Below are 17325 nucleotides of genomic sequence, written 5' to 3' on the forward strand. Positions count from 1 at the left end.
TCTAACTCGTAGCAAGTTTGTTTACTCACAAGAACGACTTGGGTGTTTGTGGTCCCATCAAGTAAAGTAAAGTTATTATTCTTTTTCTTTTCTTTGTCTCCACCCGAGGCGCAGGCACATATGACATAAAGCTCAGCTAACGCCACCCGCTGGCGTCACGGTTGTTCTCAAAATGTCTGCCAAGGAATCTGTGGTATGCTGAACATTACAGAGACAACTAAAAATACACGAAGGCCGTCTGTAAAAGATCAAACTAACAGGTAGGTTTTTCTGTTCAGTGTTCATGTTTGTATTAAAAGTGATACAAGCACTGGAGGAGCTGCGAGTTAACGTTCTACAACTGTTATTGTTGTTTTCACAAGTCACAGTAAACCAGTTATGTTTAGCCGTTAGCTTAACTAATGTAACATCAAACAATCCACTAAATCAGGTTGAACTACGTTGTTAACTTTCTGTGTATTAAAGTGTCGGGAGGGGGGGGGGCAGCTGTTCCATTGTCACAGTGTAACCGCTTCAATAAAGTTACATTTAAATGCCCTCTATAGAAATGAAATGCTCTGTTTACTTCCGCATAACAGGAGGTGGAAGGGGTGAAACAATAACAGCTGCACACTGTTCAGTGATGTCTGATATAAGGGTCTTTGTATCATCGTGGTTAAAGCAGCATCTCTCTCCACTCTCCGAAAACCTACTTTGACTAGAACCTCCGCCAGTCTCCTTGAATCTGATCAACACGCGCCAAATGTGTACATGTCAGCCCCTTAAATGTGCCTGAGCTTTCCACTATAAGTCACACTGAGCTGAGGATCGAACCACCGACCTTGTGGTTAGTGGATGACCCGCTTTACCTCCTCAACCACAGCTGCTTAAATCGCAATATTTAAGCATATTGTAATGGATCACATATGAAAGTCTTGGACTAGCCTGTAGCCATTGTAACTGGCACAGCCACCCGTGCATCACTATAGATTATATGAAATTTTATTTGATGGTTTGAAGGACATCACTGTGTCTATAAGGAAACTTGTATCCTAATTTTTGTTGCAAAAGCTTAACTGGGCAAGTTACCACAACACTTATACTCCATGGATGTCTCGACTACCCAAACAGAGCTGGTAAATCTGCCTTTTGCTTTAATACACCACATGTTTGGAGTAAGCTGCAAGACAGTTTAAACTTAGAACGTTGGTCCTCTCGTTGCATGTTTAACATCTTTACAAATCCGTTATTTTTTTACTTTTAACATGTGCTTTTTATTTTCCTGAGTTCATTTTTGCCACTGATTTACATATGTTTCTGTCTCTGTTCTGTGTTTTAGCCTGATTGCTGTGTCTCAGTATTGTTTTTTTCTGCTTGTGTTTGCAAATTCTTGTACTTGCAGAAGATATATTGTATCTTCATGGGATCCTCCTTGGCCCTGCCAACTTTCCAGGGATTATTTCAATTGTATATTTCTCCATTACACTGTGGATGTTTGCTCTCATTATGGGATATGTACTTGCTTACGTACTTATGTGTTTACCAACCTGCAAACTTTATGAATCAATCAGGCGCATCATCCCGATCCAAAGTTCAAGAAGCAGGATGTTTGACTTTTCCCGATCCAAAATTCAAGAAGCAGGATGTTTTGAGTTTTGACTCTTCGTTGATCAAAGTGTCTCAACCTGTGGATAAATACTCATCAGAACAGTCATTGACTATTATAAAAACAAATATACAGTGATTGACAGATGGGAATAAAAGATTGCAGTTGAAAAGTAGTTGTTAGTCACAAGATCAGAAGTTGAACTAGTATTATTTTTATATTGAGTAACATTATTATATTTACAGGTTATAAAGATCAAATTGCATATGTGACAGACCATTAGACTTTTTCTCTGAACTGGACAACGTGCTGAAGGAAAACTCTGATTAATCCAGAATTGTACGTACAAGTTTGCTCATGCCTGGACTATTCATGTCAGTCTTTTGTTCCTGACTGATTCTGATTCTCTGATTCAGCAGACTGGATGTGACCTTGTGACCCCTGGTTGCCAGGGAGAAATCAGCGTGGCCATGGCCACAGGGGCTACCGCTGGGGAGAGCCAACTCCAGAGGATTATCAGAGATCTGCACGGTAGGCCAGCATTATGTGTGTATGCCTGTCCGTGTGTGTGTGTGTGTGTGTGAATAGATTGGCAGCAGCAGCAGGCAGTCGCTGGCTGACACGATGTGACTGAAAAGAAGAAAGAAGAGTGAGAGAGGTTTGCTGTGATGTCATGACCTCAGTCTCGGTGTCAAGTCTAAGTTTTATTTTTATGCCTGGAACTACCTTACCTCTGCTGGTCACCAGATTATTGGGGAAAACATACATCCGACCACATGTTTGTGTAGTAAGGGTGTGGTGGAAGCCTTTGTCAGCATGCAGCAAGAGAGAGAGTGCGTGCGTAGGGTGCACCCATCACGGGTGTCCTTCCAGTTTTTACGATGGATACGAGGCAAGTTTTTAATGTACACTTGATAACGGTGATGCTGGAAAAGTTTGAAAAAGTGTTGAAGAGTTTGACGCCAGGAGGGGCCTGAATGCTGTAGCTGGAAAGGCCCCAATAAAATAGAGTTAAACAGTTTTGATTTTACTCTCAGTTCTGTTGCTGGAAGACATTTTAAAGAAATATAATCTTTCCTGTTTTTTATTGCTTTTTCCTTCCTGCTCATTCTGTTCCTGATAACAGCACTAGTGTCAGTATGAGGCTGTTAATATTGTTTATATTTTTGTCTATAAGACAAATATAACCGAGTTAATGTTGGTTTTATTTGAGAAACATTTATTAATCCTTGAATATGTGTGTGTGATTGTGAATTTCAGATGCTGTTGCAGAGCTTGCAAAGGAGTACAGGGAAAGTGGGGAGCCAATCACAGATGACAGTACCAACCTGCACAAATTCTCTTATAAGCTGGAGTACCTGCTACAGGTATGAATCCCAATTATTCACTGTGAAGATAAGGTAATTACATTTCAAATATGATACCACTAGTTAGACATATAAAACACATACATGCTCACAAAACACAGAACCTCACATGATGAGTTTTGTATCTGTCTTTTTGACATGCTGTAAATGCAAGATGCTTTATTGAGTTAACAATTCAGATTAACAGTTTCAAAATGGATAGTTGTTTGGAGAATGTGCTTCTTTTTCTTCACATTTTCTTTCCTGAAAAATAAGACATACCTGAGAGAAAATAATCCACATAACAGTTTATTTTACCTGTATGTTTCTTTCAGTTTGACCAGAAGGAGAAGAGCACGTTTCTTGGTACAAAGAAGGACTATTGGGACTATTTCAGCGACTGTCTGGCAAAAATCAAAGGGGCCAATGATGGGATCCGCTTTGTCAGATCCATCACTGAAGTATGAACATTTTAGTTGTTGTTTCATGGCATCCTCACTAATTTTGCCCTGATTATAAACTGTTCATTATTTTATCAGATTAACCCTCAAAATTAGAAAGTAATTCTTTGAAATAACAAAAAGTGTTTTCTGTCTCATTTCTTATTATTGACACAAAATACACAAAAATACTTTTATTTAATAATGTTGCTGCCTACAGTTCAGTTCAATATTTTAGAGCCAAAATACAGTCAAGAAAACAATTTAAATCTTGGCACTGATGTGTTGCCTCCTTGTAATTGAGATATAAAAGCAGCGTGCTGTAATTGTTTTCATTCTTCCATTTTACTAATTTGTATTATAATGGGCTTCAGTTGAATATGTGTATCATCACTTTATAAACAGTTACATTGTAGTTAAGATAACACTTTTGAGCAGTAAATAATAAAAAAAAACTAAATGTTGAATACCAAGTAGATTTTGAAGAGTGAAAGATTCCTCAAGTTTGAGTATAAGGTAAACACTGTTTAAAATCACTGTGTAAAATATATATCTTTTCTGCTTCGACAGCTGAAGACATCTCTGGGGAAGGGGCGAGCATTTATTCGCTACTCCCTCGTACATCAGCGACTGGCTGACACGCTGCAGCAGTGCCTGATGAACCAGAGAGTCACCAGGTAAAACAGACAGTTATTAATGAAGTCCCCTGGCTATATGATTTTTAATTAAGATACATATCATTTAATTAAGATACATATCATTGTACAGACAATTGCTTTATGAATTACAAGGTTTGTAAAAAAATTGGATAGAGGCTATGAAACATTAAATTTCCCCTCTCTGGGACATGGGCCTGCTGCTTTAGAGGATGTAGTGTCAGTCAGGGGCGAGTAATTCGCGAGGGGAATTTGACTCCTTTCTAGGCCACACTTTTCACACAAAGCACCAGACCTCTATTTTTGTAGGCAAACGCCATTTGTTGATAAACGGTAACCAGACTAGTAAACAATTCACCACCCTCTGCCTTCTTTTCAATGACTTCATCTTTGTCAAGTGCCATAAGAATCTCCTTCTCCGTTGCCACAACCAAAACAGAGTATATATTATATTTCCATGGCTTTTACTTTGAAATTCTTCATCAGATTGTCCTGATATTGTCTGGGTGTCAATCTGAGGTGGTGAACTGTCATTGTGAAGTGAAATTAGTTTGTGGAAACCTTATTTTGTTGCGTGAAGAAAAACGGGAAACGCCACAGAGGAGAAATTTGTTTATGATGAACCTCGTTCTGCTTTTCACTCCGAGAAAGAAATCTGCCTTTAGGTTATAACGTCTGTTTTTCCGTGTGTTGTTTTTATTTTTAAAGTTTGACTAATTATTCACACAGTGCTAATGAGACATTCATTTTATCTCAATTTTATTTTAGAAAAATAGTTTCTGATTGTAGTTGTAATTTTTTATCAATAATTGTATTCATTATTTATTATTACTTAATTAAGTTAAATCAATTTTTTGTATTTTAATTCATTCATTCATTCATGCATTCACAGACTGAAAAGTGTGACGTCCCATTTGGAGGAAGGTTGCTTTTATTTTTAAATCACTCTAACACGCTCGTAACTTAATTTTTCGAAACAATGCCCACTGTGAAATGAGTGGAGGCTAGTTTGACCGTGGGTTTCAGAGTAGAGTCTGGCCTGACCACAGTCCTGTACTGCATCCGAGGCAAGCGCTTATCTCTTCTTACTTCTCTCCCTCTCTGCTCCACCATTTTTTTTCCTCTGACCACGACCTTGCATTTCACCGGCGACGTGTTCTAAAACAAAAAATCAGAAGCGGGTGCACGGCTGATACAATGATTTCAGATAGCGGAGCTGTAATATCATTTGGCTGCTATGTGCTTTGCCGAGAGACAACAAGTCCGACGTGATTAAGTCGGTTGCCAGATAAGTGGATTTGAAAGGTCCGTCCACTTATTCCTGCTTTCTATATTATTGCTGATCAAGTTATCAGTTCAAGGCCAAAAAGACAATCAGGCCAATGGGAAATGTCCCGATGCTCCTGATATGCAGTCCACCACTGTGGTCAGTGATAGCAGAATATTTAGTTTCATTATTCAGACATATTAAACGTAAATTGTTTTTCGATTAATGATGTGTATGTGTAGAGCTGTAGATATGAATGGTACCGAATGGAAGAGGAGGAAGAATAGCACTGTTTGGTGCAGCAGACCATTTGTGTTTTTGAAGAATTACTTAATTTCCTGGTTGAGGTTTCAGCTTCCTCTATTAGTGATAAGGGTAAAAATTTGAGACAAATTTCCTTCTTCAGCAACTATCACTGGTTACAGTCATTGCACTATATATTGATTTAACCTCTCCCTCTTCTCTCCTCCTGTAGTGACTGGTTCTATGCAAGAAGCCCCTTCCTGAAGCCCCATCTTAGTGTTGACATCATCAATCACCTGTATGAACTCAATGAGGTCCAGTTTGACGTGGCCTCCAGAGGACATGATCTTGATGCCTCCTGGCCCACTTTTGCAAGGTAGGAACACAAAAAACAAATAAAACAACATTTAGAGCAAATACAAAACATGAAAATGATCCATCAGATGACTAAATAAGCATTACCAAAGGTAGGATGTGTGCTGTTTTCCAGTGTTTACAGTAATACGTTTCTTTTCTGATGATCAGGAGGACACTGGGAAGTGGAAACTCACCTGGCCACATGTGGAAACCACCCAGTCGCAGTTCCAGCATTAACAGTCTGGCCAGCACCTACTCCCAGGTAACTGATCCATGTCTCTAAACACATCCGGCCATTTTGTTAACATTTTTAAATTACTACGGGACGTTAATCACTTCTTCTCTTCTCTTCTCTTCCCATTTCTCTGACAACCATCCAGCAAGCACCTGAGTTCCCCTCCAGCCCCGACTATGGTCAGAGTCTGCTAAATGACCTTAATGATTCCCTTCCTACGTGCTCCGAAGATGTCGGCACAGTTGAAGACCTTCGTCTAGAACTGGACCAGTCAGAGCTGAAGCAGCGAGAACTCTTCGATAAGGTGCAGCTGCTGGGCGAGGAGGCAGCTGAGCTCAGGGTTGTAGTCGTGGAGCTCCAGAGGCAGCTGGATGTGTCGCTTTCTGCCCAAGAGGCGCAACGGGGCTTGCAGGGAGAACTCACGGCTTTGCAAGGGAGAGAGGAGGCCCTGTCCAGAGAGGTGGAAACACTTAGGACTAGGGACAAAACCACAGAGGCTGAACAACGCCTGCTTCTTGAAAAGTTGGCAACTGCTGAAGGGAAGAACATAGAGCTAATGGCCAAGTTAGACAGGGTTCTGAATGAGAAGGGCCTGCAAGCAGCCAGCTACTTTGACTCAGCACAAAAGATACATGAGTTGCTGGACAGATTGAAAGATGCTGATAAAGGGAAGATGGAAGCTGCTGCAGAGGCAGAGGAGAAGAAGAGGCTGGCAGAAAGACTGGAGGAAGAGCTGAGATTAAAGGAGGCAGCTGCAAAGGATGGTGAGATCAAACTTGGAGCATTAGTTGCATCTGCGTCTGAGGAGAAGGCCACATTGATGGCAAAAGTGGAACAACAGTGTAGTGCACATGACAAGCTACAGGGGGCCTTGACATTAAGAGAGAAGGAGGCAAGCAACCTACAGAGGCAGCTGCAAGATCTGCAAATATCTCTAGAGGAGAGAGAGAAAGAGGTGGAGGTTGTGAAGAGGATGGCACAAGAAGATAAAGATGAAATGCACAAGAATGTCGGTGGCTTAAAAAAAAAGCTAGAAACAGAAGTCACTGCTCTTAAGGGGCAGGTTGAAAAGAAAGAAGCAGAGCTGACCTCAACCTGTGAGACACTGCAACAGCTGGAAGCCAAGAACCAAAAGCTGAACACAGAAAGGGAGAAACTGACATGTGGCCTTGCTGAGCTCGAGGGAAGCATCAAAGAGCAGACCACGAAGATAGAAGATTACAAGACACAGTGTACCAATTTAATGGAGCTGAATGAGAAGCTGCTGACCAGGGGGAAGAGAAATGAGGAGTGGAAGAAGGAGATGGCAGACAACAGAGCAGTGCTTGAAGCAGAGTTAGCAGCTCTAAGGGCCTCTGAGAAACAGCTTCGCGGACAGCTGGACGATACCAAGATGACAGTGGATGAAAAAGAGAAGCTGCTGCGTGAAGAGAACCGCAAGTTGGATGAGAGTCTGCAGCGAGCCACCATGGCCGCAAAGCTCTCAGAGAGCACATCAAAGCAGCTTGAGCAGGAGAACCAGAGTCTGAGAGAAGAGCAGGACACTGTGAAAGCAGCTCTTGGTCGCATGCAAGCAGACCTGAAGAGTGTTCACGGGCAGATCGGAGAGTTGGAGAAGAATTTAGGAGCGTCACGCAAGAATGAAGCCAGTCTTCAAAAAGAACTCCAAACCAAAGAGGACCTGCTAGTGAGCAAAGAGAGGAACCGTATTCAGCTTCAGTCCAGGTTAAAGGCTCTGGAGGCCAGGGGGAAGGAGCTTGAGATGGCCAAAGCTGACGCAGAAGCAACTTGTGCTAGACAGACTGAAGTGATCGAGAAGGTGACGTCTGAGAAGCAGACGATGGAGAAATCTCAGCTGGAGAGGAGCGCCGTTCAAGTGAAGGAGAACCAAGAGGTGACAGGCAAGCTGACTGTGTTTGAGGGCCAGTTGGAGCTGAGCCTGAAAGACGTTTCCAGGCTCCAGGCAGAGGTCCTGGACCTCAGGGTGAAGGCACAGAGGTCTGAGGAAGAAAAGCTTAAATCCCAAGCACAGCTGGAGGTGATAGAAGCCCAAAGAGATGAACTCAGGACTCTGACCGAGCAGCTTAAAGCTCAGACAGAAGCACTGAACCAGAAGCATGTAACAGAGCTGATGGAGTGCAAAAAGAAAGAAGAAACACTGATCGAACAGCGCGATAGAGAAGTAGCTGCCAGCGCCGAATTGTCGATCTCTGCAGCTGCAGTCCGAGAAGAACTGTCCAGCCTCAAGGCACGAAACGAGAAGCTGGTCGTAGAGAACAGCGAGACACGTGAGGGTCTGCACAGGGCAAACACGGAGATGGCCGAGCTGGGGATGACCATCTGCAAGCTGAGTGCTGAGAAAGAAGAGGCCAGAGAGCACTGCACAGGTGACGCTGCCAGGATTGCAGAGATGGAGAAAAAGATGGAGCTGCTAGAAGAGTGCATGACGGAACTGCGACTGGAGAATAACAGAGTAAGAGAGGAGCTGTCGCAGAAGGAGGCGCTTCCAGGGACTATCATTGAGCTCCAGGAGCAGCTGGAAAAGGCCAAGAACCAAGTGCAGAGTGTCAAGGACTCCAGCAGAGAGGAGACGGATGCTGTAAAGTTCCAGATGAGCTCAGAGAGCATGAATTATCAGAGCCAGAGGAAGGTGAGTCAGTCAGAACCTGTCAATGGCATTTACATTTTCAGCACCATGGCTAACAATTGAAATATCTGAACAAATACTGAATGGTTTGGCATTAAGTATTGTACAAACATCTATTGTTTCCTTGGTTTCCATTCTCTTATGTTTCTGTCACTTTTCAGAGTACGAATGAACAGCTGGACAAGGTGAAGACTCAGCTGCAGGAGGAGCTGAAGAACGTGTGCAGCCTGCAGGCCAAAGTGACTGAGTTAGAGGTGAGAGTCTTTCAAGCATCACATCATTCACGGTTACATAATGAGGAGACACGTGGTGGTGGTAGAACCTGTTCTCTATCTCTGGAGAGTAGCTGCCTTTACAGGGAAATAAGATTTAAAAATAAACTGAGTTCAGGAAAAAACCTGTTTTACATTTTCAATTCTATAGAAAAACATGAACAAGAAGGGATTGTGAACATCACCTGGGATAAACACTTGTATCTTTGTCATTATTTAATTTGACAAAATGGTTGATAAAGGAAACAAACACACCTCAGGTCACACAATAACCTGCTGATATTTTGTTTACCAACTCATTAACAATAGATGATTGCATGAGTCACCTTGAGCTATTGCATTACATTGCAGACAGTTGAGTAGATGCAAAATCCCTGTGGCGTACTGGTAAAACTTAAATTAATAACAACATGAAATTGCTTTGAAATGCAACATTTTCTCCGTGGTTTGTTTTATATGGATCTATATCATAAGATTTGATTTAGGATTACCCCAAAAGCTGTTATTGTTATAGTGTATTGTGTTTTACTGAAGTTGAAAAATAGAAATACACAAATGAGAGCAATTGTCTTAATTGTGACCTAGATTGTCCCTCAGTAGAGTGCATACCTTGGCCAAGGCCCAGCACCCCCCCTAAATTCAATCAAGCAAATTTAACACACTTTCTATGATGTGAGTTACCTAAATGTGCCGAATTTTTGTTATTAAGATCCATGAATTATTTAGTTGGCAAAACAATTTTTTTTGAAAAAGACCTCACAATGTTAAAGAAAGTAAAAAAAGATTCCTGAATCTGCCCCCTGATCCGGATCCACACAAAAAAGTAGTTCTCTGACCCATACTGCATCCTTCCACCAAACTTTGTGGAAGTCTGTTCAGTTGTTTTTTTGTTATCTTTCTTACACAGGACAGGGGTGAAAACTTAACGACCTTGGTGGAGGTAAAAATCTTTGTTCTGACCCATATTTTTACTTATGTGTCCTACTTAACTTGAATAAAGGCTGAGAACGAGCAGTACCTGGTGCTGACTGGTGAGAAAGATGCTCACATCACAACGGCAGAAGAAACCATTCGTCAGAGTGAAAGCGAGATTCAGCGACTGACAGACGCAGTGAGCAAGTGTGTTCCTGACCATCGATACCCGCGAATTTCATCGTAAAATTTAAAATAACAAGAGATGCTGACTAATTGTTTTTACTCTCTTCAGAGCTGAAGATTCAGACTTTTCTGTCCAGAAGATGTGCGAGGAACTGAAGGAAAAACTCAACGCAACGCACTCCGACCAGCAGAGCCAAAACCTGAAGATGACTGCAGAGATTGACGACCTCAACAGAACCAAGGCTTACCTTGAAGAGCGGCTCATCGAGCTTATCCGGTATGACCCATGTCTATTACTGCTGCCAGCCATGTCGAGGCTGTCGGCGCAACAGGCGGAGGGATTCTTAATGAAGACCGGGGTCAAAGTTCATTTTCTCTGCCTGCTGTTTGATAATCCCATCAGGGGGTCGGGTAGCGGTTCCTTTTCGGATTGGTTCTTCCATTCAGAGCAGTTCTCTGATGTTGCTATACTTACCTTTGGTAACATGGGAAAATTAGGTCTGAGGAATAGGATGTGGAGGAAAGGGCTTCTTTGAATGCTGAGATAGTTCATGGAGAACAGATCTGACGGAAAGATTTTCACAGAGAACAGAGCGGGAAAGATGAAGTTCCAACATGCGAGGCACAGAGACACCAGTGTAGAGAACGGGCTTTTTATCCATTACTCTTCCCTAAACTTAGCAAGCACTGATTCCTCCGTGGATCACAAAGTTTTCATACTCTGTCCGGGATGAAACACAAACACATCGATTCAGTCAAATCCCATGGGGGGGTTCCCACATCGTTTCAGTCTTTTGTACTCTTGCATTATGTGTGCCTTCATTATTTTTCTCAGTTGTATCATTTGAGGTCATGAAGCTAGTTCCTAACATGGGAAATGTACAATACAAACCACAGATACCAGTTTGTTTACAATAGAGCTTTCATCTGCCAACATGAGCATGACATGTTTTACCATCCAACCGAACATGATTATTTAGAGCGATTAAGTTGAAATTAAAATTTGTCTTGCACTTTTGTCTTTTCTGTTCAATACCTCAGGGACAAAGATGCTCTGTGGCAGAAGTCGGACGCTCTGGAGTTTGAGCAGAAACTGCGAGCAGAGGAGCGCTGGTGGTTGGTGGATAAAGAGGCGACTAACTGCCTCGGTTGCAAGGGCCAGTTCACCTGGTGGCTGCGCAGACATCACTGCAGGTGGGCTCTCAGTTGCTACCTTTTTTTTGATCATCATCACTGAAGCACTTGTGCACATGCATGACAACAGAATCTGTTTTTAGTCATAAAATGACATTTCTGTTATGGACATTATTTTTCCTAGGCTCTGTGGTCGGATCTTCTGCTACTACTGCAGCAACAACTTTGCAATGACCAAGCACAGCGGGAAGAAGGAGCGCTGCTGCAGGGAGTGCTACACCCAACACAGTGCGGTGGTGGAGAGGTTCACTGAGGCAGAGCTGAGTCCTTCAGAGATCCAGCCTCCTCCACCTGGAGCTGGACCCCAACCGTCTCCTGAACCTGCTCCGTACAAACCCACCCCCAGGGTAACAGGTGAGATGCACACTGGGAACACACAACTACTACAAACCGCACACTTAGCTCAAAAGCTTATCACTGTAGTTCCACTTTTTTTTTTACACTGTGTTCCCTGGAAAGCAGAAGTGAAAATCTGACTTCCTCATACTCAGGAACTAAGAGAAGCTTTGGCTAAAGAATTTGATTTGGTTGAAAAAAAGGGAAGAAGGTGACCTTTCCCTTTTGAAAACAAACTTTTATCATACTTTTCTTTACGTTTTTATTGTAAAGGAAATAATGCTGCATAATGTTAAATTTATATTATTAGTGGCTCTAATTAATAAATAATTTCCAAATATATTTTGTCCTATGTCATATGTGCATTAAGTAACATAAGAAAAGATGTTGGTTGTTTTCTGTACCGTATTTTCAGTTATGTATTTTGTTAAACCCATCGATTCCTCCCAGTTTCTGATCCCAGCAACAACGATGGAGCTTTCGACATCATCACCGAAGAGGAAGTGAATGGCGTCTACGACAGCGACACCACCTCCCAGACCACAGCAGGCTCACTGGATGGAGAACAAGACCGGCAGCCTCCGGGATCGCTGGATATGTGAGTGTAACATGAACGTAGGGAGCAGAGCAGAGGGATGAAGATGAGACCTTGGCTTAAGCTCAGCCAGAAAGGTCAAATAGTTACAACATGTAGACTGTTTATAAATTTCTTTCCAGATATTAAGCCAAAAATCCCAGAGAAAACGCTGCCGTTATGCGCTGAAGACGTCATTTGGAGCCAGAGTCTGTGAAGTACTAATTGTGGTGTGGAGCTGTGCTATTGAGGTCCCACAGATACATGTGCTTATCCAATTGCAAGTCAGTCTCAGCTGTCAATCATGACATTTATCGCATCAAAAAATATTTTTAACCAAACTTACTGGAAAAAATAGCACTTTGACATAGAGGCGAGATTCATGACCTATACTGAAGCCAGCCACTAGGGGGCGATTGAGACACTTTGGCTTCACCTATAGGGAGTTAAGTTAAACACAAGACGCCACAGCAGAGTAATGTTGAACTAGTGATTTTGCAAAGCTGCAACAGCCACAACATTAAAACCAGTCACCAGTTTTAATGTTGTTGCTGATCGGTCTATTCATTCCGCTGTTTTCAAAGAATTAATTCTGAACAATCAATAATGCGTTTAAAGAGTTATTTTATAGTGTCAATTATTTTCCAGGACTTCACCAAGTTAAAACTACACTGATTTGCCAGAATTTTGAAACCATTTATTTGTTTCATTGCGTATGTTTATGTACACATGTACTTGATTCATAAAAAGCAGGTTTATAGTATATATAGCAAAGATATTGAATGTTCAATAAGAAATAACAGTGACGAAGACGAGGTAACACTGAATGAGCTCGTGCTGAGAATCAAAATAACCATCTGTATGTTAAGCCTAATGTAGAGTGTGTTAAATTAATGATGTGTTGATTAAAATGAATTAACCAATATAAATGCATTGTCACGAGCCTGGAGTGTAGGAACAAAACCTGATGTGCTGTATCTGTGTTGTTTAACCAGAGCACTCTTTCCTGCAGTGATTTCTGAAAGAAGAATACAATTATTTTTGTTTACGTGTCATTAAAACAAGTGGTGTATTGTCTTGGACTTTACAGAGGAACAGGAGACTTGACGCCTGAGGACCCTGAAGAGCACGTCCCCACGGTTCAGGATTCAGAGATCAACCTCCTCAGATCTGGAGAAGTGACGTGGGTCCTCATTTTGACTCCATTAACATCTAACATTGAAATGCATCTCACATCCAGATTGAATCTAGTTATGTTTTTGACACCTGATATTAACATGTGCCTCCAGTGTCCAAACAAAGACAGCAGTTGACATCTAATTTCTCTTTCTAGCTCAAGTCGCATTTTCCTCTCATTTGTGCAGGTCCACAAAATCAACAGACAACATAAAAAAGATAGAGGAAGAATAATAGAAGGTGGCAGCCACCCGTGAAGCCTTGTTTTTGTGTGTGTTTGCTTTTTGATTGGTCTTGTCTTCACTTCATCTCGGTGTTCAGGTGTTTGAATAACATTCACAGTTGAGGAATGAGGAGAGGACTGCTTTATGTTTTTATTGGCTAATTGCTGCTAGCTGCCGAGCTGCTACCTCGATGGTTTGGAAGAGCCACTTGTGATAATGTTGTACATAATCATAGTAGTAGTGTAGTTGTATTAGATAAGTGCTATACAAATATAGTTTTTATTATTGTATCATAGTAAATAGACTACTAGTGGGACACCTGAGCCACAGCTGCACCATTAATATATTTACAATTGGGTTCAATGTGGTTACTCCTCAGAGGTTGTTTGGCCAATCGGACAACAATCCACAATCAATGCGTCTTTGGTGCGTACACCTTCACTTTCAAATGGTCGAGCTCCGTCTGATCTCAATCTAATCTCACAATTAGCATTTTATTGCCAGATGTAAATAGAGGATCAGATATATTCCATTTCATACATGTGTCATTTCATACCGGTTGAATTAATGCCACTTCAGTACATCTTAACATTGATGTGTTGTTCTTTCAGCATGGCCGTTCCCCTCAGCATTGACGCTATTTCTCAGTTTGGTGACGGCTCTCGGGAACTCTTCGTCAAGTCCAGCTGTTACAGTGTGATAACCGTAGCCGTAGACGACTGCGGACCGACCATCAGCTGGATGTTTTCCTCGGAGCCCAAAAGCATCTCCTTCAGTGTGGTTTACCGGGAATCTGCTGACATGCAGGTGGAACAGTCGAAGGTAGATGAGCTCACTGTGTTGATTTGTATGTTTATGCACAAACAACAATGTGCATAAACATACAAATCAACACAGTGAGATCCAGGAACCACTGGAAGCCATTGAAGTATACAGTATGGAGGCCCAATCAGTGGGAATATGCCTTTTTATCTCCTTGCACACCTAAGGCATGTCATGTAATTGCAAATATAAGTGCATCATAAAGCTGAAGGAAAGACTTTTAGTTGTTGGGAATTGCAGCCACACCCCCTCACTGAGTACTGAGGAAACACACAGAGGTTCACATCCAGCACTTCCACATCCAACAGAGTCACAAGTTGTGACCTTTCAAAACATGCCTGATTTTTTTTTTTATCAAGACCCCTGAATTATTCTTTGAAATGTATATCTCTCAATGTTAAAGAAAGAGGAAAAAAAATCCTGGATCCGGGCCCTGATCCGTTAAGGAGTTTTTGCATTATCCTGCTAACGAACTGACAAACAAACCAATGCAGACGAAAACAAAACATGTTATATTTGTTATTGTCCAATAGCGGTTTTGTAAGTTCAAAAAAATGTCATAAAAAGCAGATAAGTGTTTTATTGATTGTGTCATAGATTTGTCAGAACAACCTCAGGGAGAATTTTTCTGACACTGAGTTTCACTTTCACTTCAGATTGATTTCTCTGTTCCGCTCTCAGGTCCTGATTTCTCTGACTCGCTGCAATTCTCATAAGGAGACAATTCAGGGGCAACTGAAAGTCCGACACCCCGGCCTCTACTCACTCATCTTTGACAACTCCTTCTCACGGTATGAAACACCTGATGTCCAGCGCACTCCTCCTGAAATGATTCAACTCTAAACTTGATCATCATATATGTCTATATGTGTGTACGTTTGCCTGGGTGCACACATGCACATGCACATTCACATTTAGCCTTTTAAACCTTTGTCCCTCAGCATCTTTGTAAATGGGATTGCCCTATACCCTCCTTTGATCAGAAACCCTTTCTTCCTGCAGGTTTATCTCCAAGAAAGTCTTTTACCATCTGACCATGGAGAAACCGGTAATCTACGACGGAAGCGACTTTCCCTGATGCTGGATGACGCACGCTGCCACAGAGCGGTCATTCCGATGTCACTGTGGCATCGAGACAGTGAAGAGATGGTGATTCAATGAATGTTGTCATTCATTTGACTTTTACCCAAAACCTGCTTTTACCCAAGTATTGTCAGCATCTTTCAATGTTTCTGTTTAATTTAACTCTGTGGTTTTGATGTATTGAGGTGTGATTGTGTTTTAACTGTAAGTTAAGTGAAGTGTAGTCCACAACATGAGGGAGAAACAGAAAGACAAGTGTCTATGCAAGTTTTATCATCAAGTTTTATTATATACACCAAGTAATATACAAAACTCAAGTTCAGCCAAGTTTAAATTAAGTTGCTCATCTAGAGAAACTGTAATTTTTTGTTTTATCTTTCTGTAATGTTTCTCTGTCTTAAGAATGATTTGGCTTCTCTTTTCCAAAATATGCTGTTACAATAGGGAAGGTAGATCGCTGCACGTAACAATGTGAAATCTGATATAAGACCCAGGAGCAAATATTCAAGATCATGGCCAGTTTAACAAGTTTCAAGTGTTTTACAATATTTTAAATCAAATGGCTAAGAAGAAGAAGAAGAAGAAGAAGAAGAAGAAATAATGCAGAGATCTGGTTTGCTCGCAGGTTTTTAACTAATTGAATTGCCTGAACATATTTTCACTGTGCCAGTGAAGGAAGGAAACAAAGCAGTGGCTGATAATAACTGGCCTGGGAAAAAAACACAGTTTCTGCTTGAAAACAAAGCATTATGCACTTTGTGCAACTCTCAGGAGGGGGACACAACGTTGTCCTTATAGCATGTCCTCATCTAATGTTTTCGGAAAGCAAAAAAAAAAAGACGAGAGAAGGAAATCGTCACAGATATTAAGGAAGTTTTGATATCTGTGTAAGGAGACCTGAACACTAGCTCTCTCTCACCTAGTGAAGTAGAGTGCCTCTGCTGACTGAGGACAGACTGACTGTGTGTCATTATAATGACACTATTTAAATATATTTACTCACTAATGAGCTTCTGTATTTTTAAAGTGCCTTTTAACTCTAATCACCAGGACGTAGTTTTTTGTTTGTAGCTACATATTTGACTCTTTATCCTCACACAACATGATTTCTCTGTAGAAACCTAATTCTTTTGACATTTAAATCACAATATAACATGCACAACATCATATATTTCAGTTGAAGCGTTTTCATTATAATCTCTGGAATCGGTCCCTCTGGCTTTTCTTGTTTCTCTCAGTGATGAAATGTGTTGACATATTTTCTGCATTTTATTGTGTAGTTTTTTTTAAACATGAAGCAATTTGAAAAGAATAAGCCTGATCACTTTTGGACACTGCCTGACATTTATTGAAGCGCTCGATGCTGCATTTACAGAGATCTTGTTGTTGTCTCACAGTCGGATCTCTTTTATACTTTTGATGAGTGTAAATCGGTGCAATTTCTATGCAAAGTCTCATATTTTCTCTGCAGTGCTGCAAATTTGTGATAATTACTTTGTACTTTGTTATGAACAATATGAAATCTGTTAAGTTTACATTATCACACGGTGACAGATTTTTGTACTTGCTCTAACATCTAGTGGAATTAAACTGCATTATCACTACGAGCACTCGGTGTAGCTGGTTTGGTGATATGGTCATTGCTGATAAATGTCTGTTTCTTTTTTTCTTTTATTACATCATCGTCTTACAAATGCCTTTACTCTTGCTATTATTGACTAACTTATGGAGTTATCTTGCTGTAATTCCCAAACTTATCCCAACATTCTT

The 17325-nt window shown here is 41.2% G+C and overlaps 1 protein-coding gene across 2 annotated transcripts; it reads left to right on the top strand.

The window, feature by feature from the left end:
• Positions 1–17206, top strand: fyco1a (FYVE and coiled-coil domain autophagy adaptor 1a). 2 transcript variants are annotated; one of them, XM_047342777.1, is made up of 18 exons: positions 1–260; positions 2002–2116; positions 2846–2952; positions 3267–3392; positions 3942–4048; positions 5770–5913; positions 6063–6156; positions 6275–8779; positions 8938–9030; positions 10049–10167; positions 10256–10423; positions 11188–11340; positions 11465–11694; positions 12127–12274; positions 13341–13433; positions 14262–14472; positions 15154–15263; positions 15475–17206. In XM_047342777.1, the coding sequence occupies exons 2-18, from the start codon at positions 2056–2058 to the stop codon at positions 15548–15550; spliced, it is 4545 nt and encodes a 1514-aa protein (XP_047198733.1). In that variant the 5' UTR covers positions 1–260; positions 2002–2055; the 3' UTR covers positions 15551–17206. The 2 variants fall into 2 exon arrangements, with proteins under 2 accessions (XP_047198733.1, XP_047198732.1); XM_047342776.1 differs by having other exon boundaries at positions 2005–2116.
• The last annotated feature ends 119 nt before the right edge of the window (positions 17207–17325 follow it).

This window comes from Hippoglossus stenolepis, chromosome 14, assembly GCF_022539355.2.
Source record: "Hippoglossus stenolepis isolate QCI-W04-F060 chromosome 14, HSTE1.2, whole genome shotgun sequence".
In the NCBI taxonomy this organism is placed as follows: Eukaryota; Metazoa; Chordata; class Actinopteri; order Pleuronectiformes; family Pleuronectidae; genus Hippoglossus; species Hippoglossus stenolepis.